The sequence below is a fragment of the Mya arenaria genome, chromosome 3, assembly GCF_026914265.1.
Source record: "Mya arenaria isolate MELC-2E11 chromosome 3, ASM2691426v1".
Taxonomy (NCBI): Eukaryota; Metazoa; Mollusca; class Bivalvia; order Myida; family Myidae; genus Mya; species Mya arenaria.
The window spans coordinates 83,638,406-83,665,360 of record NC_069124.1 but is presented as its reverse complement, the minus strand read 5'-3'; the positions used below and the strand labels follow the sequence as shown (position 1 = coordinate 83,665,360).

General features: G+C 38.0%; 2 protein-coding genes across 2 annotated transcripts; both read left to right on the top strand.

Annotated features, from left to right (window-relative positions):
- Nucleotides 1-81: 81 nt before the first annotated feature.
- On the top strand, nt 82-5,317 carry LOC128228260 (arylacetamide deacetylase-like). The gene is made up of 6 exons (XM_052939455.1): nt 82-373; nt 2,814-2,912; nt 3,151-3,271; nt 3,374-3,437; nt 3,583-3,704; nt 4,385-5,317. Exons 1-6 carry the CDS (start codon nt 230-232, stop codon nt 5,059-5,061), a joined length of 1,227 nt encoding a protein of 408 aa, XP_052795415.1. The 5' UTR covers nt 82-229; the 3' UTR covers nt 5,062-5,317.
- A 258-nt stretch (nt 5,318-5,575) lies between these two features.
- Nucleotides 5,576-19,597, top strand: LOC128226346 (uncharacterized). The gene is made up of 10 exons (XM_052936227.1): nt 5,576-5,779; nt 9,179-9,362; nt 9,514-9,617; nt 9,911-10,051; nt 10,264-10,431; nt 10,627-10,736; nt 16,771-16,900; nt 17,176-17,601; nt 17,834-17,962; nt 18,117-19,597. Exons 1-10 carry the CDS (start codon nt 5,728-5,730, stop codon nt 19,349-19,351), a joined length of 2,679 nt encoding a protein of 892 aa, XP_052792187.1. The 5' UTR covers nt 5,576-5,727; the 3' UTR covers nt 19,352-19,597.
- The last annotated feature ends 7,358 nt before the right edge of the window (nt 19,598-26,955 follow it).

Genomic DNA, 26,955 nt, shown 5'->3' with positions numbered 1-26,955 from the left:
TCAGTTTTTATGAAACGGTTTTACGCGATTTCATAAGATACTCATTAAGGTGGTCGTGAGTAAATACTAGTACTTAAATTCAGTTGCATCGATAATGAAATTTCTTTATCTGCAATGTTGTAAAGATAAACGATATGGTTACGGGTGACTATGAGTTCGAGTGTATCAGTCATTCTACATGATCCCGTTGGCAACGTCTCGGAGCAGCTGACCGGAAGCGGACGTGACAATGGGAGTAACCCGCGGTCTGCTTTACGCGGCCGTTCTGGTCGTTTTCCTGGGGCTGTATGCCCGCCCGCGGTTTCCGGAACCCGCGAATAACGTCTGGCTTAAAACTATAGTGGGACTGCACATACAACTTATTCATTATGTGGTAAGGTTTTTATCTTTCTTCTTCATAAAAAGTCATTTCAGTCAATAATTATTGGAAAAAGCGCGAGCTAATTAAACATTCTAGTAATAATTTCCAAAAGTTATGAAACCTATAATTGTATTACTAGTATACCAGATTAATAATATCAATTTTAACCTTTCTTTCATCGGTTTCTGGGTGTGTCTTGGACAGTTTGTTGGTGTAGTAGCATACACAAATTCAACAAATCATTTATCTTGCAGTTTCGAATTTAAATAGACAGAATGTTATCTTTAGCAAAGTTTTATCTTGGTTTATGTACATGAACATACAAATCATGGTCGTTCTCGGTTCGCCTGTTAGTCCAGTACGAAATAAAATTGTCCCTTTATAACTAATTGTTGATTAAGTTTGTGAGAATGTTAAGTTATATCAAATAATTAAAAGAACACTCTGACTTCATAACAACATGTACTAGTATATTTCGTAAGTCATAAGAGAGAGAGTTTAAAAAGAAGTATTTCATGCTTTGTAAAACGCACTTTTTACGTTGTTTGTTTTCATTACGAATTTCGTTAATACGAAATAAAGTGTGGTAAATCATAAAGAGTGTTAAAACTAATGTTCATTTATGATCAAATATTGTCCTTGAATTCAACGATTTTGAACAGCGTTAGTAACCCGATTTAGCAAAAGACTAGCGGGATTGGTTGATTGGTTGATTGACATTATAACGTAATGTGTTCAATAAAGGTTAAAATATCCGTCTGGTTATGTAAGAGTCCTTGTCAGCGAGTAGTACCCCAACTACAGCTTGTTTTTAAAACCAGAATTCTATTTTTTCTGCAATATTGGTATGAAAGAGTTAAATAATTATAATCAGTGTTTTCAGATGCATTACCGGGAAACTCATTACTGGTGCCAACACTTGAGCTAATTCCTTTAAGCATGACTAGAAAACAATTGCAAATAATGGACTGATATAATATGACATCACTTTACTGATTCCTTACAATCCACGCATTTGTAGGCATCCGACAACTGTCCATTGCCAGTACAATCTACACATTTATAGGTATCCGAGCACGGCCAATTGGCTTAGCAATCTGCGCCCCTGTTTGCATCCGAGCACGGCCCATTGGCTGTACAATCTGCGCACCTTTAGGCATCCGAGCACGGCCCATTGGCTAAATAATCTGCACATCTATAGACATCCGAGCACGGCCCATTGCCAGTAATATCTGCCCATTTGTAGGCGTCCGAGCACGGCCCATTGGCTGTAAAATCTGCCCATCTGTAGGCATCCGAGCACAGTCCATTGGCTGTACAATATGCGCATCTTTTGACATCCGAGCACGGTACATTGGCTATATAATCTGCACATCTGCATGCAACCGAGCACAGCTCATCGGCTGTATAATCTGCGCATCTGTAGGCACCCGAGCACGGCACATTGGAAGTATAATCTGCCCATCTGTATGCACCCGAGCACGGCCCATTGGCTGTACAATCAATCTGCGCATCTTTTGGCATCCGAGCACGGTACATTGGCTATATAATCTGCGCATCTGTAGGCAACCGAGCACGGCTCATCGGCTGTATAATCTGCGCATCTGTATGCACACGAGCAAGGCCCATCGGCTGTATAATCTGCCCATCTGTAGTAGGCACGACCCATTGCCAGTAGAATCTGCCCATCTGTAGGCATTCGAGCACAGCCCTTTGGCTGTACAATCTGCCCATATGTAGGCATCCGAGCACGGCAGCTGGGCTGTACAATCTGCTCATCTGTAGTCATTCAAAAACTGTCAATTTGCTGTACAATCTGAATATCTAAAGGCAACCGAGCACGCCCCCTTGGCAGAACAATCAGCGCATCTATAGGCATCCGGGCACGGCCCATTGTCAGTACAATCTGCCCATCTGTAGGCATCCGAGCACGGCCAATTGGCTGTAAAATCTGCCCATCTGTAGGCATCCGAGCACAGTCCATTGGCTGTACAATTTACGCATCTGTAGGCATACGATCACGGCCTATTGCCAGTATAATCTTCCCATCTGTAGGCATCCGATCACGGCCCAATTGGCTGAAAAAATCTGCGCATCTGCGGGCAAACGAGCACAGCCCATTGGCTGTAAAATCTGCGCATCTGTAGGCACACGAACACAGCCCATTGGCTGTAAAATCTGCGCATCTGTAGGCACACGAGCACAGCCCATTGGCTGTACAATCTGCACATCTGTTGGCATCCGAGCACTGCCTTTCTTGCCAATGATTTAAACCTAACGTTGAAACATTTCCAAGTACTGTTTCATACTTTTCGTGATAATAATCATAAACATTTATTCATTTCACATTATATTTCGTCGTTTTTTTGCGAAAACTTGTACACGAAGGAAACATAAGACAGCATCATACACCACCTTTTCTGTAAATGAACCTCTTTCTATCCTGCTACAGAGCGTGGGTGGCGGACTAGTGGGTTTGTCTCCCATCAACATCACCCGGACCATGACGGACGTCAGCCTGCTTCTAAATCGGCCTGCCTGGGATGTACAGGTAACCAAATACACCAAGTATCTTATTGACATTGATAAATGTTCAATGCAGTATGAGTTGAAACGTAATGGCAAAGCAACTTAAGATCAAGAGTTTTTAAGGACATTGTATTAGTTATCGAGATTGGAGTTAAAATATACATACATATAGTTTAAATTAGAATAGTATACTATTTGGTACAAGACAAATAACAATTAGGCACCTGAGTTGCTATACCCCATGTCTGTGTTACCACCAGGAGGAGCGTACGACCATGGATGGTGTGGAGGTGATCATTTTCCGGTCGGTGGATGCCGGGGAAGGACGGCACCCGGGTATCATCCACATACACGGAGGCGGCTGGGCGCTCCTTTCGCCTGGTAAGCACACAAGTAGTGTAGCGTGATAACCGTAACTACTGATTAAACATTGAGTTCAGTTTTTTATTCTGCTTTACATTTTGTCTTCTGTGCTATTTTCAGACCACTACGGGCCGGTGTGTAGAGAACTAGCAAGGGAGACTAAAGCTGTCGTTATCTCAATCAAGTAAGTGAAATCAGTGTTAAAATTGTTTGCAAATATCAAATGTATAGTTTATAAGTATACATGCGTTATAACAAACATATAAATGAAATATAGTTCGGATGAAAATACCAAAGTAAGCATTGTCTGTATGTTTCAACGTGTTCAGTTACCGGCTAGCCCCGGAGCACCTGTTTCCGGTTCCGCTTGAGGACTGTCTAAAGGTGACCAAGTACTTCCTCCGTAACGCCGAACAGTACGATGTCGATCCAGGCAGGGTCGGGCTGAAAGGTAGAGTGTGCAAGCAACATGTATGGCTTTCTGAACAGTTCTTTTACTAATACATTACTGCAAAATAGGTGACAGTTTTATGTGGACAGGTGATCATATTTTGGGGAATGAAATTATATTTATTTTAAAAAAGTCTCCAATACTATTTTCATCCCCTGCCTATTGTTCAAGTAATGAATCGCCCCACCTGCCTTAATTCTGTTCTTGCACTTTCTTAAAAGTAAGTTTTCTATCAGATAATACTTTTATTTGTACTAAAATATAGTCTTCATAGACTTAAAGAAAGCTTTTTATATTGTTGATCATATTATAAGGCATCCGAGCACGGCCACAGTTTCTCCTTCTCCTTCGATAACGCATTTATAGCTTAAGTAGGTCTGAAAGGTTATTCTCAAGGGTTATTACATGTACATCTCGTTTTACATAGGCATTTTATTATGCCCCCCCCCCCATTTTTGGCAATATTCAACACCTTTGAACTGCATAGTACCACTAACATTTGTAATACGTGTTAATACGAGAGAGTGAAAACTTTTTATGCAAGTCAATAAAGAATTTGACCCAACTATGATTGTATCGTTAAGTAATGATATTTGTCGCTTAATGAAGAAAATGATTTATTATAAAATAAACATTTTTTCTGATGTAGTTCAGTAAGTTATATTGTAAGTGTTTTCTAGGAGACAGTGCGGGTGGTAACCTGGCTATGGCTGTGGCCCTGAACCTCTCCAGGGACGGACAGCTGCCGAGCTTGCGTGCCCTGTCCCTAGACTATCCGGCCATCCAAATGTTCACGTTCGACCTGCCCTCCTACCACAAGTACGAGGTGGGACCAGGGTTTCTCACCAAGACAATCATGATTAACTACTGGCTCACATACATATATGGTCACCGGAAGTACTTTAATATCGTGTATAATAGGGACCACATCGATGAGCAAACTGTTGCAAAGCATAGAGACAATTTCGCTACAGATTTACTCCCACCTTTTATCAGGGACGAAAACGTTACCTCGTCGTTTAAAATGCGTGACGATTACAAACAAGACAAGGAACAAATTCAAAGAGAGATAACCGCGAAAATTTTAAATCCGATGCTGGCGCCGCTAATGTCATCGGACGAGGACCTAGCGACACTTCCGCCGACGCACGTTCTGACAACGGAGTTTGATGCACTTCGGGACGAGGGCTTCCTATTGGTGGAACGCATGCGCAGAGCAGGTGTGTCGGTCAGCCACTCGTATCTACCGGCCGAGGAGCATGGCTTCCTTAACTTCGTGGACATCGACGTGAACGCAGAGAGGGAGATGGAGAAGACCGCGCAGTTCTTTATCAAATGCTTTGAAACCCAGACGTGAAAAACTAGATTTTAATGTGTTTTAATTTTATTCATTTTAAATGCGATATTCATTTTACCTTTTCAGTTTTACCGTGTAATTACGGTTTATCGTATTCGCTAAACTCCTGGGCTATATATATATATATATATAGACAAGCTAGGTGTAAAGCTTGCAATTAACGGTTGTTTTTTTATTGTTAGAGTTATGTTGAAGAAGTCATATGCATGTTTTTTATATGAAGTCAAGATTTTAAAATAAAACAACGAAATTAGGAGACGTACGACCCCATTGCTTATATCACAGCCTTATCATAACGCTATCCAGTTACAGGGCGTGGATTATATTTCGCTTTACAAAATATGAATGAATATTTGTCACATTCTCCAATGAAGAGGAACGTTAATTAAACACTTGTTAAGATAAGACAATGGATAGTTAGTTACTTAATCAGTATGATTTCTGACAATAAAAGTAGCCAACAGTTTAATGCCCAATTTGTGTTACCCATTCATTTTATTGAAACCAATTTCATTTTTGTTAATTCAATGTAGACGAGGCGGAACAGGTTTCTTTTATAACAAACGATTACATTTTTACATGGAATTACTAACGATATAGTGTATGAGAATGGAACAAGATAAAGAGACGGTTAAACCGGGTTCATAATTATGTGAGTTAGTACGGATGATGACGCTGGTTCCCGGTTTGGTCCTCCTGGTCTTCGTGGCAGGGGCAGGTGGGTGGTCAGCCTTGTAACTTGTTAACTTAAATAATGAACAACACTCTTATCAGATACTTCCTTGAAACATGTACAACATTCTAAACTTGTTAAATCCGATTTTTCGTAAATTCAACTATCTTTCTAGTATGTTTATTGTACAGAAATAGAAGACGATATAAACACTTTATATGATGACGTTTGTCTAAAAGCTCTTCCTAGTCAGTAACCACTATCATATATAGAGAGGTGTCAGACAATGGAAACAGTGCTATATTATGATGAAGTCTGACTAAACGCTCTTTCTAGTCCGTAATCACTATAATATAGAGAGGTGTCAGACAATGGAAACAGTGTGATATTATGATGAAGTCTGATTAAACGCTTTACCTGGCCAGTAATCACTATAATAAAGAGAGGTGTCAAAAAATGAAAACAGTGCTTTATAATGATGAATTCTTACTGAACGCTCTTCCTAGTCCGTAATCACTATAATTTAGAGAGGTGTCAGACAATGGAAACAGTGTTATATAATGTTGAAGTCTGACTGAATTCTCTTCCTAGTCCGTAACCACTATAATATAGAGAGATGCCAGACAATGAAAACAGTGTTATATTATGATGAATTCTGACTGAACGCTCTTCCTAGTCCGTAATCACTATAATTAAGAGAGGTGTCAGACAATGGAAACAGTGTTATATTATGATGAAGTCTGACTAAACGCTCTTCCTATCCCGTAATCACTATTATATAGAGAGAGGTGTCAGAAAATGGAAACAGCATTATATTATGATGTTGTCTGACTAAACGCTCTTCCTAGTCCGTACTCACTATAATATAGAGAGGTGTCAGATAATGAAAACAGTGTTATATTATGATGAATTCTGACTGAACGCTCTTCCTAGTCCGTAATCACTATAATATAGAGAGGTGTCAGACAATGAAAACAGTGTTATATTATGATGAATTCTGACTGAACGCTCTTCCTAGTCCGTAATCACTATAATATAGAGAGGTGTCAGACAATGGAAACAGTGTGATATTATGATGAAGTCTGATTAAACGCTTTACCTGGCCAGTAATCACTATAATAAAGAGAGGTGTCAAAAAATGAAAACAGTGCTTTATAATGATGAATTCTTACTGAACGCTCTTCCTAGTCCGTAATCACTATAATTTAGAGAGGTGTCAGACAATGGAAACAGTGTTATATAATGTTGAAGTCTGACTGAATTCTCTTCCTAGTCCGTAACCACTATAATATAGAGAGATGCCAGACAATGAAAACAGTGTTATATTATGATGAATTCTGACTGAACGCTCTTCCTAGTCCGTAATCACTATAATTAAGAGAGGTGTCAGACAATGGAAACAGTGTTATATTATGATGAAGTCTGACTAAACGCTCTTCCTATCCCGTAATCACTATTATATAGAGAGAGGTGTCAGAAAATGGAAACAGCATTATATTATGATGTTGTCTGACTAAACGCTCTTCCTAGTCCGTACTCACTATAATATAGAGAGGTGTCAGATAATGGAAACAGTGTTATATTATAATGAAGTCTGACTGAACGCTCTTCCTAGTCCGTAACCACTATGATAAAGAGAGGTGTCAGACAATGGAAACAGTGGTCTATTGTGATGAAGTCTGACTGAACGCTCTTCCTAGTCCTAACCACCATTATATACAGAGAGGTTTCAGACAATGGAAACAGTGCTTTATTATGATGAATTCTGACTGAACACTCTTTCTAGTCCGTGCTCACCATTATATATAGAGAGGTTTCAGACAATGGAAACAGTGTTATATTATGATGGAGTCTGACGTAACGCTTTTCCTAGCCCGTAATCACTATAATATAGAGAGGTGTCAGACAATGGAAACAGTGTTATATTATGATGAAGTCTGACAAAAAGCTCTTCCTAGTCCGTAACCACCATTATAATATAGAGAGTAGTCAGACAATGGAAACAGTGTTATTTCATAATGAAGTCTGACAAAACGCTCTTCCTAGTCCGTAACCACTATCATACATAAAGAGGTGTCAGACAATTGAAACATTGGTCTATTGTGATGAAGTCTGACAAAAAGCTCTTCCTAGTCCGTAATCACTATAATATAGAGAGGTGTCAGACAATGGAAACAGTGTGATATTATGATGAAGTCTGACTTAACGCTCTTCCTGGCCCGTAATCACTATAATATAGAGAGGTGTCAGACAATGGAAACAGTGTGATATTATGATGAAGTCTGACTAAACGCTCTTCCTGGCCCGTAATCACTATAATATAGAGAGGTGTCAGACAATGGAAACAGTGTGATATTATGATGAAGTCTGACTTAACGCTCTTCCTGGCCCGTAATCACTATAATATAGAGAGGTGTCAGACAATGGAAACAGTGCTATATTATGATGAAGTCTGACTAAACGCTCTTCCTAGTCCGTACTCACCATTATATATAGAGAGGTTTCAGACAATGGAAACAGTGCTATATTGTGATGAGGTCTGACTAAACGCTCTTCATAGTCTGTAATTACACTATAATATAGAGAGATGCCAGACAATGAAAACAGTGTTATATTATGATAAAGTCTGACTTAACGCTCTTCCTGGCCCGTAATCACTATAATAAAGAGAGGTGTCAGCCAATGGAAACAGTGCTATATTATGATGAAGTCTAACTAAACGCTCTTCCTAGTCCGTACTCACCATTATATATAGAGAGGTTTCAGACAATGGAAACAGTGTTATATTGTGATTAAGTCTGACTTAACGCTCTTTCTAGCCCGTAATCGCTATAGTACAGAGAGGTGTCACACAATGGTAGCAATGTCTATTTTATAAAGAAGCTTTACTACGCTATCTCCATAGTTTGTGATCAATATATAATATAGGAGTAGCAGACAATGGAAACAATGTCTATATCAATGTCTGTATCGCGATAAAGTCTGACTTTATGTGCTTTCTAGGCTGTTATCGCCATGAAATAGAGTGGTTTCAGACAACGGGAACACAAGCTATATGATGATGAAGTCTGACCAACCACCCTTTCATGCCCGTAATCACTACATACTTAAGTAAACTAGCAGAAACTTTGGCAAAGACTATTATTTGTTGGTCTAATTTCACGCGATTCCTAGTCTGTAATCACAATATCACAGTGAAGTTGCAGACAATGGGGAAAATGTCTATATCATGATGAATTTTGACTACACACTCTTTCTAAAGCGTATTTTGAGGATATTATTTTAATAAGATGTGTTTATACTGTATAGGACCATTTGTTTCTGTTTCTTTAACAGTTAGTTTTTGACAAATCTCCAAATACAATTTCGGTGATTTTGAATCAAGTTGTTTACCCGAGATAGCAAGCACATTCTTATAACATATTTGATTATACAATTTGAAAGGTGGTGTTGGTCAGTGTAACTGGCCGGCTACCCTACAGGACAGCGTGTGGCTGGACAGCGACAAGGGCGATCTGAACTTCGATACGAAGACCATGACGGGCCTCACCTACATCGTGCAAGGCACGTTTCCCTTGAATACCTGGAGCTGCTTCTACTACAACGACAACGACATCCTCATCATGAAGTAGGCAAATACGCATTCGCTTAAAAGCATATTTGTGCTTATGCTTTGAAAGTGGAAATAATAACGACTTTATGACTGCTTTCTACTTACATTTGGTAAAATCCTTTTAGTTAAAACTCAACCAAGCATACTATTTTCAATTTTGTGACAGGGCTTCAACGGTTGTGAAGATTTTCAACGTGTACTATCAGCCATTCCAATGCTGGAAGCTGACCCAGATAACAGACCACTCCTTCTACTACTACGCGCAAACAGGTACTGGAACTGTGCGGGAACCACGCGGCAGTCACAAACTATGAGTGTACCAAGTCTGTATATATCTTCTTCTTTAGGAATCATGCATACACTCTTGGCAGTCGTAAAAATATATCATGATAATATAATTCAGTCACAGAACCTCAAGGGGAGGGGGTCGAGGGGAGGGGGGTAACAGCCTCGTAATTATATGAATGTTTTGATGTTAAAAGTTTTTGTAAAACAAACGTGACTGTGTTATACTTACATCTTTCTCACACGTACGACATACATCGACTGGTGTTTCATTGTAGGGAAGGAGTCTCGTGTGGCGGATGAGCGGATCGTGCTCCGAGACAACAAGACGATCACGGACATTACGGACGCAGACGTAGAGAGCCGCCTGTGCCCCAGTAGCCCCACCGTCCCCGAGTACCACCTTCTCGTGGAGGACAGTAAGTGTGGTTAGCCTGTATGTAGGGCAATCAACTGTTTAATATATTTAGAAAGACAGGTTGCTTTTTTTACACACAGGACGCCTGATGCCAATTGATACGACATTAATATGTTTACCAATGAGGCATTGAATCAGTAGTAAAGTAAATTAAGGTGTTTTAATTTCACAAATGATGGTATAAGATCAGTGTTCTCTGGTTACATCATGCAGGTCAGGAGTTGGCGGCAGTGCAGGAGTGTCCTGGGATGCTTCTGGACGACTTCCATTACAGTGTGGACGGTGCATGCGACCAGGGCACGGAGCATTGGGAGTCCTGCCAAGACACCACCACCATGACATTCAACTACACGCTCTGTGCCACGCATATCGCATACTCAAGTACTCGGGCTAAGTCTTTATTGTGGCAATTTGTTTTGTAGCGAGTTCTTTTTTCCTTTGTCAAAATATCATAGTTCATAAAATATCTAAAATAAATTATATTTTTAATGCAAATACATTGGCATTCTTGCATACACGTGATAACTACTGTCGGTATAACTAAATTCTTACAATGGTTTGGTTGTTGAGTTGCAGTCGGGGGGAGTGTGCGGTGTATGGTGACGGTGCCGTACGGCGACTCCTTGCTCGTCACCGTTTACAACGAAGACAGTCCTTCCCTTTCAACACAACAATTCACGTGCTTTGTAAGTTGATTGGACACCATGCATTGTTATAAGACTTTAGACTTTAGTACCGCAAATCGAAATAAGTTATCGTCAGATCTACTTTTTGACTTGAATGTTGAAATAATAAATGCGCCGGGGTAACAAAATGGGACGTTTGGTGTTATGCTGTTTAAAATAGTGCGAATCAAAACACCACTTTATTTAATATAAAATTTGTTTTATAAAATCGAAACGTTAATGTGAATTTGAAAGCAAAGCCAAAGAATCTTAAAATAAATCTTGGTAAGGATCCGAGGGGAATAAATGATAATAGATAATATTGCAGAAAATGGAAATGCGTTGACTAAAAGACCCTGCCTTACATAAACTACTACAATGAGTTGAAAGTCCACAGCTAATATCGTGTTTCATTTAATTAACTTTACAATAGTAATAAACTTGCGAGATGAAAGCAATGTCCATATATCCTAGTCCATTATAGATTTATCGGTTATTATTATGAAACTAGGTTATGACAGTCAAGTTATCGGTCACAGTTTGGGGCCACTCAAAAGATCTTTCGATTCTTTTTTTATTACGTGTGAACAGAATTGTAAAATAATTAAAATCATGCTCGTCGCGCCTACAGCCTTTCAACGCTTTCAGCACTTTTATTAATATACGGAATAGTTGTGACATTTATTTCGGTATTAAGATGAACCTATAGTGAAATATAGTTGAACGTTAGAAAAAACAGTTCAAAGATACAACTTAAATAAACAATTAATTATCATTTTATACTTTTCGGTAACATATGGAGTTTTATCAGTGTTATTACAATAGCGAAACTATCAATCTTTCACTGCACACAAGGTGAAATTATCAGCTTTAAGAACGACTTTTTAACTCAAGTGTAGTTTATTTCCTTTGTACAAGACTGAGTACCTCACTTTTGTAACTTCCTTGGTTGTTTATACAATTGACTTTTCAAATATTTTATTCAGTAAGTCAAGTCAAGTCAAGTCAATTAAATAAAAATCATGACTACTTCCCCTTAATCTTAACTATTAATGTTCAAAAGGAGATGGTATACATAATAAGTTAGTTTTCCTAAATATAATATTCTTAAATAAATATTGCATTCGTATATCATTATATTTACAACCTATAAAGAATGCATGGTATTCACAGTCTAAAACAAAAAATGTTAATATTATCTACACAAAACCGACAAACGCGTTCTTCTCTTGGGATATTATTATGCCTACCAGTTTCAATTGACAATTTAAGATTTGAACATCTGAATTTTCTAAAAGCTAGTTTGTGTTTGTAAGGTATGTCTAAAGATAAATAACGTTCCACATTAAGCAAAATTTTGTAATCTTTATAATGAAAACACCGACTGGAACTGTTAATAGATGCGTGCCAGTTTTGGTTAAAACAATCAATAATTCTCCGTTTAAAAACACTGATAAATAAATTTATATCGCCACATCTTGAGAAATCCAGATATAACCGAAGCCATACATAAAAAGCATATTCTTAATATAAGTTGCCCAGCAAGTACGTCCAACTTCATCCAACGACTTGAGCATTAAGTAACATTGTTTAGGGTTTCTATTATTAGAAAGTTGTAATAATTTGCAAAAATATGTAAGACAATTAAAAAAATAATTTACACATATAGGCAATCTTCCACATTCACCAAGAATCATACATGTTTTAGTGCTTTTATTTTCACCAATATGCTTCCTACATAAAACGTTTTGTACATATTTAATCTTAGGACAGAAAGTATAGCACCAAATCTGGGACCCAAAACAAAGAATAGGTTTAATCATAGTGTCAAACATTTTAAACAGTTCTTTTGTTGGAAAATAACCAAAAGGTTTATGGTAACGTTAAATAGCAATAGCAAAAATAACCTTTTTAGCTTGTGGTGCTAGTTTGTCTTGTGCTGGCGACCATGACAACTGTGGCGACCAGTGTAATTTTGTCATATCGATCCATAATTAGGAGATACTATCTCCTAATTACGACTTACTAAGTCATAATTAGGAGATACTCACTCATAATTATGACTTACTAAGTCCTAATTACGAGATACTATCTCATAATTAGGAGATACTATCTCCTAATTACGACTTATTAACTCATAATTATGATTTACTAAGTCCTAATTACGAGATACTATCTCATAATTAGAAGATATTATCTCCTAATTACGACTTATTAAGTCCTAATTACGAGATACTAACTCATAATTATGACTTACTAAGTCCTAATTACGAGATACTATCTCATAATTAGGAGATACTAACTCATAATTATGACTTACAAACTGCTAATTAGGAGATACTAACTCATAATTAGGACTTACTATCTCCTAATTAGGAGATACTAACTCATAATTAGGACTTACTAAGTGCTAATTACGAGATACTAACTCGCGATTATTACAGTTTTGGAAGAAAACGCATGTATACATACTTTGAAATAGGAAACCATTTTAGGCTGCTAGGCCGCCAGGCCGCTAACTTCATGCCGCTAGGCCGCTTAAGTGCTTGATTGACTTTTTAAAAAAAAAAGTTTATAATTGCTTAAGAGTGATAATTTGGGCATAAAAACAGAATATACATATAAAAAAATAGAAGGAGAGGCATGTTCACATGCTTTGAAAAGCTGACTGCTTGTTCGATTTTTTTTTAAATGTTGATAATCGCCTCAGAGTGATAGTGGGTGCTTAAAACTCAGTTAATATTTCTTTGTTTTTTAAGAAAATAGGATAGCATTTTGGGCCGCCAGGCCGCTTACTTCACGCCGCTAGGCCGCTAGGACGCGAGGACGCTCACTTCACGCCGTTGAGCCGGTGGGCCGCTAGGCCGCTAACTTCACGTACATACTTTCAACGTCATTTCAAACTAATAATAGGGTCATCATGGACTTCTTTCTTTCATTGATTGTGTTTCTATGCACTAGTCATTTGAACACTCCAAGGGTTTTTTTACTGCCATTTTGGCTCAACTTGGCTGCCAACTTGTCCAATATTTTCTTAAAAATGACAGTAATATGCAAAGCCCTAATTTTAATCATCACCATTATCAACAACATCATCACAACCAACATCATCATCACCACAATCATAACCACTACCACCATTATGATCTCCACAATCATCCCCACAACCACCATCTTCATCATCACCATCATCATCATCATCATCATCATCATCATCATCATCATCATCATCATCATCATCATCATCATCATCATCATCATCATCATCATCATCATCATCATCATCATCATCATCATCATCATCATCATCATCACCACCACCACCACCTCCACCACCACCACCACCACCATCATCATCATCATCATCATCATCATCATCAACGTCATCACCATCGTTTTTGTCATAATTATGAGTTAGTATCTCCTAATTATGAGACAGTATCTCGTAATTAGGATTTAGTAAGTCATAATTATGAGTTAGTATCGCCTAATTATGACTTAGTAAGTCGTAATTAGAAGATAGTATCGCCTAATTATGACTTAGTAAGTCGTAATTAGGAGATAGTATCTCCTAATTATGAGATAGTATCTCGTAATAAGGACTTAGTAAGTCATAATTATGAGTTAGTATCTCCTAATTAGGACTTAGTAAGTCGTAATTAGGAGATAGTATCTCCTAATTATGAGATAGTATCTCGTAATTAGGAGTTAGTAAGTCATAATTATGAGTTAGTATCTCCTAATTAGGACTTAATAAGTCGTAATTAGGAGATAGTATCTCCTAATTATGAGATAGTATCTCGTAATTAGGACTTAGTAAGTTATAATTATTAGTTAATAAGTCGTAATTAGGAGATAGTATCTCCTAATTATGAGATATTATTCGTAATTAGGACTTAGTAAGTCATAATTATGAGTTAGTATCGCCTAATTATGACTTAGTAAGTCGTAATTAGGAGATAGTATCTCCTAATTACGAGATAGTATCTCATAATTAGGACTTAGTAAGTTATAATTATTAGTTAATAAGTCGTAATTAGGAGATAGTATCTCCTAATTATGAGATATTATTCGTAATTAGGACTTAGTAAGTCATAATTATGAGTTAGTATCGCCTAATTATGACTTAGTAAGTCGTAATTAGGAGATAGTATCTCCTAATTACGAGATAGTATCTCATAATTAGGACTTAGTAAGTCATAATTATGAGTTAGTATCTCCTAATAGTATACTGGAAAATATTTTTCACTTTGGCACCTGGACGCTTCCATACAAAGGTTATGCATAAATGTATATAAAATATTTAAACTGGAACACGAGTAAATAATTCACTTTGAAACAAAATATTGTAGAACTATTTCTTCACTAGCCGGCGCAGGAAAGGCAGCCCCATCATCGGCAATCAAACATGCAAAAGGGTGTTTAGAAAAATAAATAAAATAAAAATAGCAGTATATCTTATCTGCGAACTCCCCCCCTCTCCTCCGGAGAAATATCCTTTATATCGGATGGCAAATAGACTTAAAATCCGAACTTCTGAGACATTTTTTTTTCTGCTCGAAGGGAGCCCAAGACAAATCCACAGCGGAACTTAACAGCCTTGTGCTTGGAATTCGGTGTGGGGTCAAAAAGGCCCATAACCAGAGAGGACCGGTTGAAAATATTTGATCATCATTTTCAAGATTATTCACAGTTTGGCTTACATTTGTGTTTTTTCTTCATTATGACAGGTTTTAATATCATTTAGAATACAACCTGCATTTTCAGCCAATGAACTTGCATATCAAAAAGTACAAGGCTTAATCATTACAGATGTCAACTTTCGCGGGTGTTTAAAGGTCCGCCTACTGCCACTCATCCGATACACATTTCCTGCGTTAGGTTTTGCGTTGATAATGCATTAGCCAATAAGGTCGAATTTTAAGTCAGTTAGACGACTTGAATGTTGAAGTAATTTTAAAAATGATTAAGAAGGGTTCTTTCTCTACGCTCACTCCGCCCACTATTAATCATTAAGATTCAACTTAATGATATCAAACTATTACTTATATGCGATATTAACCCCGAATTTAAAAACAAAACAAAACAATGTTAAAGCCTCAGTGCTACTTAAGATTAAATAATTAGAGGAAAAAAATAAGAGTGAGCATATAACTGACTCACTATATGCTATTGAGGTAGGTAAGTGGGTGGAGCATAGCGCTTAGCAAACAGTACATGAGCAGTTGCCGGAATAGACTTGAGGACTGTTTAAAAATTTCATTCGAAAATGTTCTGTATTTCTCTATATTATAGAGAAATACAGAACATTTTCGAATGAAATTTCACATAAAGAAATAAAGCTCCTGTTTCTAAAATAAATGTGATGCAAGTTTTTTTTTAATAAAAAGTTAGCAACGTTGTTTAGGGAACAATCGCAGATTGGTACTCGCTGATGTTTTTGTAAAAAAGCACTTTTAATGTGTATGACAAAAACGTGTGGTAAATCATAAGGCGTATTTAAACATGTATACCAGAAGCTTGAACCCTTCTGCAAATGTTGATGTTTGCTCAAATAGCGTTTTTGAAGACTACTATTTTCATATAATGAACAGATTTGTTGTTGCGCAATTGGTTGATTTACATTATCACGTGACTTTATCAATGTATGGTTAAGATGTCAAAATATCGCTTGGTATCAGGAAATCCTGATGGTCTAGCGGATCAGGTGTTCGTTATCTAAATTTAGATTATACTTAAAGTGACTTTCAGATTTGTTGCATTTCATACTTGCGATAAATGCATTTCTGGGAGTTTAAAAAATGTAAAGAAGGTTAAGAAAAGTCATATGGATATACATTTTCAAAAATAAGCTTACGTTACTAAAATGTAATGGGAGTTTAAGGTCTGTATAGGGTTTACATGTAGATTGTCAAAGGGCAGTAGCCCGAGACTCTTTAAAGCTTTCCAAAATCCTTTCAAATCATAGTAGTCATGACATGGAAGCCACGAATATATTTGGTGTACAGCAATCTATGTAGACGAAATAACAACATTCTATATCCTATCCCTGTAGCTCGCCCGGCAGACGGAGTCGGGGACGGTGGAGGTGTCTCAGTCTCCCGGAAGTTGCACGGAGAATCAAACTTCAACATTCGTGGAGAGCTCACAGGGCCTTATCATAGTCCTAACACCATACGAGACATGTGGGTACATTTAGTAAACCATCATCATTCAGATTGCATTGGATTTGGTTATAGTTTGATATATTTTTATATGATGAAAGGACTTAATTATTTGAAAATGTTCTAATCTGTTTTGCTTTGCAATTGCAGCTGCCTGTGGTAAGTTGTAACTCCAAATAAGTTTATGTATTGTCTTTTATTATCAATTAGACTGTTTAATGAATTGTTTCAGATTATTACTAAAACATTTGATAAAAAAACATATTTTCTGTGATATAATGCATTTGTAATTTCAGACCCTACAACCACCAGCACAAGTACCACAACAAGTTCTACTACTTCTTCCACATCCTCCACCACTTCCTCTACAACATCATCCACTACGTCATCAACAACGTCATCGACGACGTCATCAACAACTTCAACCACTACTCCAACAACGACAACTACATCAACAACAACGACAACACCCACGACAACAAGCTCCACAACTTCGTCAACAACATCCAGTACAACGTCGACAACGTCAAGCACAAGCACGTCATCAACAACGTCTTCTACTACTTCGTCAACGACTTCATCGACTAGTTCATCTACGTCATCGTCCACTTCAACAACGACACCGACAACGACGACCACCACCATTACCACCACCACACCTCAACCGCCAACAACAGAAAAGCCAAATGACAACACCCTGGTCCTTATTGCAGCAATCCTTGGTAAGGATATGTTTTTATAAGACAACAATTATTGTATATATCAAATATGTGTTCGCTGTAGGTCATACTATCCGATGTCCCTAAAAACGGATGATGTAAACAAAAAGTACCTTCGGTCAATCTTATTTATTAGCTTGGTACTAACTATAACACGTGTAATTGTTATCCATTTTGTGAAACACAGTTTGATAACTTATAACTAGTCGTAGATTTATATTGGTTCTATTTACAGGTGGTCTAGCGATATTTCTTATACTTGTGGTGGTCGCTGTGTTTATCATTTTCAAGTGCTGTCGAAACACACCCCGTTCTGTAACTCCTGAACCTATAAAGGACCCGACACCGCCGCCAACACCAGAACGTAAGCATCGATTTAATTGGGCAGAACGATTATGACATACAATATATTGATAATGTAAGACTATTTATCAAATTAACACAAACTATGCATACGTGTAAGAATATGAATGTTTGGTTTAACGAAGACTATTGATCTTTCTGTGAAATATTTGCAGCTGATCTGATAATAGAAGCGATGCAGCACACAACCTCTGGGAACGCATTGATGACACCAAGGTCCGTTCTTGGGCCCAGAGAGACGTCCATTCTGGAAGACTTTCGGCCAAAGACGAACCTGCTCGTGTTCCCGGGAGCGAAGACGAACAACTTCAAGCTCACTATGGCGACCCCAACGCCGGATGTTTTAGGTCCCTCTCCATCCCCTGCACAGAAAGGTGGAATCAGCTTCTCACCTTTCAGGTCCAGTACCAGTGTTAAAAGAAGCAGCAGCATGTTGAATCCTTCCCACAGTCCAATCATGGAGGAGGAGCAAGTACCGTCATTTCAGAAATCCCGCAGTATGAAGAGTCAGTCCGGAGTGCATACGCCACAAGACTACATCCGGGTAAGACCGTTACCAGAGGACCTTCCCTCTTCGCCCCCGCCCCCGGTTTTCAGACAAAACCTGTCCCGACAGAGTGTGTCACCGTCACAAAGCATAATGGCAAACATAACAAACGCCTCACAAGCGACACCACACGCCAATGTAGAGACCCATGAACACGACAGACGCTCTCCTCCGGGCGCATCACGGAGCTCAAGTCAGTTCAATATCATTAAACTGCAGACCCCAACACATACAATGGGGCTATCAACATATATGTCAACCGATACTTTTTTCAAAGAGCGGTCAACACCAAGTGTCCATGACAACCCCATGGAGGATCATAAAGGAGTAAATATTCCTGCAAATAGTAAACCAGTAATTATAACACCCGAAGTTGAAAGGTTAATAAATATGAAAAGTAGACTTGGTTACGACACCCCAAATACTGCAAGGATCCACGACGCAGACATCGAACAAAGCTACAGCTCAGAACACTCTGTAAAAGATGGCGTCAATGACGCTACACTGAAATCAAAAATTGATGCGACAGGAAACTCAGATACATTATTCAAGACTCTAGAACCCGGAGAAGGCACGGTCTCAAAAATGGCTGAAGATGTTATTTTATTGAATACACCGGAAAATGATCTCAACTCCGGAAGGACCACCGCGAATGACGTCACGTTGCCGGAAATACCCTCGCCAGCAAAGGAGCCGGTCAGTCTATCCGGCCCTCAGTTGACGTCGTCCCCCGTGGGCGGGGCCAGCCCGGTCCCCAGACATTTTAACCTGTACACAAGCCCCATCAAGGCCGTTGCCAATGAGACGGAGAAACTGTACAGCATGGACATCGACCTCATTTAGCCTTTAGTACAAACATTATTTTATTAGCATTTATGGCATGTACATGTTACATTGCTTAGATGCGGTCAGTATACATTAAATACACACAGGACCTCAGATATGACCATCTTGTTTAGTTTCTTATTTTTGGATTATTTTTGTTTATATTTTGTTGATATTGTTGACAATTTGTTGTTTGTTTGCTTGAATGATCTCAAAAATGGTAAGATCTGGGATATAATAAATGTTACGAGGTAACTGAATTGAGATATTCTCCACTAGCTAATAATCGCACAAAATTTAGTTTTTATATGTTTTTTTCAATCAGTTTTAGTACCTTATCCGCTGAAATTCCCCACAAATCGTATCGGAACCATCAGTTCTTTGGAACGCTTGGACATGGTGTGATGCCCCTGTTTCAGGCAGCTAACGGCATCTATATAAACACTTCAGCGCCAAGACTACCTGAAAAGTATTTAAAATGGTTGATAGTTATTGAATCAGTTCCAAACAGTAACCACGAACCAACAATATACATACATTTAAGAATTCTTTCGTTTTAGTTTTCGGCCGGAGTTTAAAGATAATGTGCTTTTATTTGGCAACATTTTTGGCTTACAGTACTAGTGTAATTTACGGTACAATTTAAGATCAAGTAATCATAGCGTAGACAATTGAATATGTCAGTGAATTGGCAGCCTTGCAGCGTAAAGTCAGCAGTCTGACAGTCTTGTAGCGTGCACATTGGCAGTCGAACAGCCTTGCAGCGTGCACATTGGCAGTCGAACAGTCTTGCAGCGTGCACATTGGCAGTCGAACAGTCTTGCAGCGTGCACATTGGCAGTCTGACAGTCTTGCAGCGTGCACATTGGCAGTCGAACAGGCTTGCAGCGTGCACATTGGCAGTCTGACAGTCTTGCAGCGTGCACATTGGCAGTCGAACAGTCTTGCAGCGTGCACATTGGCAGTCGAACAGTCTTGCAGCGTGCACATTGGCAGTCTGACAGTCTTGCAGCGTGCACATTGGCAGTCGAACATTCTTGCAGCGTGCACATTGGCAGTCGAACAGTCTTGCAGCGTGCACATTGGCAGTCGAACAGTCTTGCAGCGTGCACATTGGCAGTCGAACAGTCTTGCAGCGTGCACATTCGCAGTCTGACAGTCTTGCAGCGTGCACATTGACAGTCGAACAGTCTTGCAGCGTGCACATTGGCAGTCTGACAGTCTTGCAGCGTGCACATTGGCAGTCTGACAGTCTTGCAGCGTGCACATTGGCAGTCGAACAGTCTTGCAGCGTGTACATTGGCAGTCTGACAGTCTTGCAGCGTGCACATTGGCAATCGAACAGTCTTGCAGCGTGCACATTGGCAGTCTGACAGTCTTTCAGCGTGTACATTGGCAGTCGAACAGTCTTGCAGCGTGCACATTGGCAGTCGAACAGTCTTGCAGCGTGCACATTGGCAGTCGAACATCCTTGCAGCGTGCACATTGGCAGTCGAACAGTCTTCAAGCGTGCACATTGGCAGTCTGACAGTCTTGCAGCGTGCAAAGTGGCAGTCGAACAGTCCTTCAGCGTGCACATTGGCAGCCGAACAGTCTTGCAGCGTGCACAGTGGCAGTCGAAAAGTCTTGCAGCGTGCACATTGACAGTCGAACAGTCTTGCAGCGTGCACATTGGCAGTCGAACAGTCTTGCAGCGTGCACATTGGCAGTCGAACAGCCTGCAGCGCGTAAGGTTTGCAGCGTGAAGTCTGCAGCGTAACAGCAGCCTGGCAGCGTGGCAACGCAAGCTAGCAGCCCGACAGCCTTGCAGTGTATAGTTGGCAGGCAACCTGGCGTCGTGAAATTGGCAACCTATCAGCGTGACAGCATGGAAGCATGACACCAAGGCAGCGTAAATTGGGCAGCCAGACTGTCTGGAAACGTGAATTATTCGAATTGAATGTTTTTAAACGCAATGAATCCATATAGAACACAACATTTAACATATTTGATATTTGCGGGATGAAATATGTGTTCAATTAACATATTGACACAACATCACACTTGATGAAGTATTGTGTAGCCTGGAGGATTACCGAGCAGCCTGGCGCGGTAAAGACGCTACAATGATGACCAATCTTATTAACGTCTTTACATTTACTTTAACCCATAAAAACGCATACCCAATTTCAGTAAAACTCCTTATTGTCACTAAAGTAGAAAACAGGCATTCACCTGAACATGCTGTCTGCTATTTATCCCTCATAACATGGTAACGCACAGTTGAATCAAAGAACTCAGAGCACTGAAGTGACGAGTATCAAGAACATCTTGCTTGCAACGTATATAATAAAGATTGTCCAAACTGGGTTGCAAGTAGAAAGCAAGATAACAGTAACTTGAATAACAAATAATGATTGTGTTGACAAGAATAAGACAGCACTGAATTTTTTTATTGAGTTACGGTTTTTGCCGCTAAAATCGATTTCCCGGTGGCCTGTGTAGTTTTCAACACACATTAAAATGCATGCCAATATTATACTCCCAATATCTAAATCATTCAATGCAAGTGAAAAATATGCACATACAAATAAACTAGTCTATATCGACAGCAAACAATATTATCTGTTCCATTCTGTTAGTTTGGTATCGTAAACTAACCTGGTTTACCGACAACAAGTGTATACCGACAAAGACAGTTGAAACCAGTTTCTGTTTAAGAAAATATTCACTGTACAACTAAAAGTTCTATGTTTAATTCCACTTAAAACATGGTTATATCGAAAACATTCTTTAGTTGTTGTCAGAGGTATAAACATATAAACGAAATGTACCATTTAAATCTAGCAAAAGTCGCAAAGAGTAGCAACAGATAAAAACATGTGAAGTAAACATACATATTTGTGTAGTCTGTGAAGCAAAGGAAAGATAAGTAACGGATATTAAACGAGTTGAAATCGGCAGTAGGCTCAAGACCACAATTATCTGCCCCCCGTTGACCCGGATGTTAATACAGAAAAAAGAGTGCTTGTGTTCAAGTATCAATATTTTATTAAAATTGAATGAAAAAGAAGCAAAAAATGTTCTTTTTGCAGAGAACTTGACTGAATTTGACACTCTATTGCAGAAATTGATAGTTTTCAGTGTAAATATTGGAAAAATCATAGCTTGTGGAAGTCTTAAAATTAGTTGTTTATAGCCGATTGACTCCTTGCCGGAAGGGTTCTGTATTTGAACTCAATTTTGACAGTCGGGTCAATGGTCAACATGGTGTTTTCTTGTGATTATATTTTGTGTCTTGAATTGTTCTAGAGATGCCATGTCCTTGTTTTTCAATTGGGATGTGTATAAAGTCAAAAGCCAGGTTAGTGTCTATATGAAACATATAGTAAAAATAACTGTGGTCTCACGCCAGTAACATTGAGAATTGGTCCGACCAACAAAAATGGTATATGCCCAACTATAGTATTTCTGAACCACACAATAGAGTTTTCCCTGGTTATAATTATAATAAGTAATAATATAAAGTTTTTTATCGAGACAACTTCCATTGTTGTAATAAACAATGTGTACACGCTGCAATGAATAAATCGCATTGTTGACAAATTATGTATCTGTCCTCCCTGTCCTGTCTTAGAATGTATGTTTACTTGTGGCATAATGTATCCATGTATATTAGGCTGGTTCTGATCATTACTGTTTTGTAAGGTTTCGTGATAAGTCTTGCAATACATCAACTAAACGCACTTTCTTTATTTTAGTAGTACTTGTTATTGTTTTCGTTGTTTGGGTGACTTCATTTAAATCCTAAAAGAAAAATCTGTATAGTAATATTAGTAAACAAACACATATATAATATTATGGAAGTGTTTTTCAACTATAATAGCAATATTTATGTTTATGCTTAATGTGTTTTTTTCTGGATTGCATGTGTACAGTCTTTTGTCTGTAATGCACAGTGAATATATTACTCAATTGAATATCGTTCGTATCCGATTTTGATAAAATATAAGATTACCGAAATAAAATATAGGAAACAAGAACATGTTTTTTTGTTGTTAACAATGGAATACTTAGCGATTTTAAAAGCCTCCTAAAGCGCTGACCAATAAGCTGTCGATTTAGAAATAGAGGGATACTGCTGACCATTTAGATATTGAAGGAAAATCTAATAAGCGAAATGAAAGTAGTATGCAGAGTTATTTTATGTTTTATTATTTACTTACAGTTGGTAAAATATAATTTTATGATGAATTTTTTACATTTTATAAGAGCGTTTAGTTACAAGACACATTTCAAGTTTTTTCAAGTTTATTACTAAACAACTCAGTTCATGTAACATGACAGCATGAGCATGTGAAAAAGGAATACATAATAACAACGAGGCTGTTGTAAAAAGTTAACATTCCATATACAAAGGTACAAAGCAAATAAAACGGGAGAGACATATGTTATACAATGCTTTATATGAATATGTCGAGAGTTATAGAGTATCGGATACATGTGTTATTGTACAGTACAAATATATTAACATTTAAAACAGTTTTACTATTTCCTTCACAAATTTACACATCTTTTTATATTTCGACATTTTAGTGTTACATATACACATTAGAGATTTAAATTTGATGACATTCGGATTGACATAGTATTTTTTATCAATAAATCGCTATCTGCTATTGGTTAAAACTTTACATTCAAGTAGACAGTGATATTCGTCTCCAATGCTACTGTTTGCTTGACACAAAGGACACTTCCTTGATGACATATCAAGTCCAATCCAGCTTCCTGTCTCAATAGGAAGACGATGGTTTCTGGTTCGAAATTTAATCATAAACTTTAACAATTTGTAAGGTGAAGTTTTAAGATAGTTCTCAATTCCGAACTCGTTATTAAACAATTTATAGTTGTTGCATTTACTGGAAGTGTTAACAATGCTATACCATTCATTTAAAAACAAATCTGTGAGTTTCTGTTTAACATTGCAAGTCAACCATTTATGATTTGGAAATATAGGTGAATCCCATATATTATTAAGACCACATTTTATGAATATATTTTTGACAAAAGAAATCCCTAGAAAAGTATTTCTACGTATGTTTACATCACAAATATAATTACTTAACATTATCGTATACATAGTTGTTGCTAATTTTGGGTACAATGGTGATACAAGTTTTGTCCAATATGAAATCATTCTAGTCTCTATGTCAATTGATAACGGTGTGACGCCCGTTTCACCGTATACTATGCAAGATGCGGTGCTTGACTTAACACATAAAATATATTTCAAAAATTTAAGTTGAACTCTTTCTAAAATTTCATTATTGCCATATCCCCAGCATTCACAACCATATAGAAGTATAGGTTTGATCATTTTATTGAACAGATCTATTTGCATATCAATCGGCAGGGCTAAATGCTTACATTTGCTTAGAAGGCAGTACATAGCTTTAAGTGCCTGCTTTGATATTTCAACCTTAGCTTTATAAAATTTCAACCTTAGCTTTATAAAAAGAGCTACTGTTGCTAAATACTAATCCTAAATATTTAAAACTATCAACCACGTCCAATGGATTGCCTTTATACAGAAATTGATAATTACGTCTTCTGCCTTTCTGAATAACTAGAATTTTGGTTTTAGAAGTGTCGACAGTGAGTTTCCATAGGTCACAGTATTGTTCATAAAGGTCAATAGCATTTTGAAGATCATCAGCTGATTCAGATATGATGACAGTGTCATCTGCATACAAAAGTCCAAATAATTTCAGATAGGCGACCAAATTATTATCTAATGGGTGAGTATTACTACTGACACCGTGCAAAACTGTACTATTTCGAAAATATTCATGCAGATCATCTAAATAATTTTGGTCAAAAATCCTAGATCCTAACTTTTAAACTGGCATCGTCATGTTATCACTTAGTTTAGGGATATTTACATTCAAATGCGTATTAATAACTCTTCCAAAATCAAACACAACTTCGATAGGGCAATAAACATCTGAAAGAAGTGAACAAAAATCTAAAACGTTTAAGCTTATAACATTATGAAATAAAGACGGCGAGCACATGAAATAGTCCACTGTGCTGCTACCTTTACATGTAACATTACCATAGTTATCTCCCTTCACTCTGCCGTTAAGTATATATAATCTATTTTGATTCAAAAAGTCTATCAGCTTATAGCCGTGATTGTTAGTAATATTATCACGATTATTTCTTTGCAAGTTTAATCCAGCTTCAAAGAATAAATGTTCGTCACAAATTAATTCGTCATAAACGTCTATAAGATTATTTTCACGAAAATATCATAGTCTGGCCTAACATAGTCTTGTAATTGTTTTGTCCTCGAGTTCCAATCACCAAACAAACAAACATTTGAAAATCTATGAGATAACGAGTCAATTTCGTTCTGAATTTCAATAAATGCATCGTTGTTATAATAAATAGAGCCCTCTGGCGGCAAGTAGACTACGCCATACAATACATCATCACACTTTGTTAATTTGCTATGTAGTTTAAACCATAATATATATCTACTGGTTGTATCAATTACAGAAACAAGAGTATCTAAATGTTTTTTGACAGCTAAGCATAAACCGCCTGATTTTCTAGACGCAATAGTTTTCCTATGTTTGAAATGTAAATTGAAATTCTTAAATTCTAAAATGTCTAAGCTATCACTTTTTGTTTCCTGAAAGCCAATGATATCATTATTATCAATAAAACTACAAAACTTCGGATCGATATGTTTTGATTTTAAGCCGCAAACATTCAATGAAATAAATTTGAGACCATGACGCTGTAAACACACATTTTCACTATGGTATATAGTATCATTTAGGTTACTATTCACGGTCAAGTGCTCTCCCTGTACGTCCTATTGTGTTTGTCCACGAGGACCGTTGGCTGACTCGTCAGGACCGGACTGGGTTAAATCCATAATATTTTCCTGAGGCCCGCCCTCACTGTGAGAAATGATGGGAGTTTCGTTTTCGTCACGAATGCGTGTTAACTCCGTGTTGTCAAGGGGGGATCGTGGGGTTCGTTCGTATATAGGTCTTCTGCGCGGGGGGTTATCGGTAAGTTGCTCGTCACCAAGAGTCGCAAATCCGTTTGGTGTTCGAAAGTCTAGCACTTGTGTTTGCTGCGGCGGCCGCCGGTCAGTATCACGCGCCCAGTTGTTCTTGCGTGGCGGCGGTCGTGGTTCTTATGCTGTTCGAGATGATGTCCGAGGCCTAGATTATTCTAACTGGTCTGTATCAAGGTTATAGATTCTGTTCCCTGCTTATAACTGATCACGGACTAAATAACATTTAGCTTTGACAAAGGGGTCATTTCTGAACTGTCTTAGAATAGGGATCAGCTTGCGGCGCCGTTCGTCCATTTCAGGGGGAAAGTGTTCGTTGATATAGTGGCCAGACCTTTTCTGATTTAACATAATTCCGGCCTTGCGGATAATTTCTCTGTCACTGTATTTTTCAAATTTTGCGATTATTGTTCTAGTCTTGCCGGTTGGGTTGGGGCCTCTCTGGCAAACTGAATATCGGCAACATGTATGTCACTGTTTTGATTTATAGTAGGGTCGTTTTCTAGGTGTTCGGTTAAGAACTTGCGCAATGTTTGTTCACATGTGGCAA

Coding starts and splice junctions, on each gene's coding strand:
- LOC128228260 (XM_052939455.1), top strand. CDS start 230: ATGGGAGTAACCCGCGGTCTGCTTTACGCGGCCGTTCTGGTCGTTTTC. Junction 374..2,813: donor TACAACTTATTCATTATGTG/GTAAGGTTTTTA, acceptor ATCCTGCTACAG/AGCGTGGGTGGCGGACTAGT. Junction 2,913..3,150: donor GGCCTGCCTGGGATGTACAG/GTAACCAAATAC, acceptor TGTTACCACCAG/GAGGAGCGTACGACCATGGA.
- LOC128226346 (XM_052936227.1), top strand. CDS start 5,728: ATGATGACGCTGGTTCCCGGTTTGGTCCTCCTGGTCTTCGTGGCAGGG. Junction 10,052..10,263: donor CCACCTTCTCGTGGAGGACA/GTAAGTGTGGTT, acceptor TACATCATGCAG/GTCAGGAGTTGGCGGCAGTG. Junction 10,432..10,626: donor CACGCATATCGCATACTCAA/GTACTCGGGCTA, acceptor GTTGAGTTGCAG/TCGGGGGGAGTGTGCGGTGT.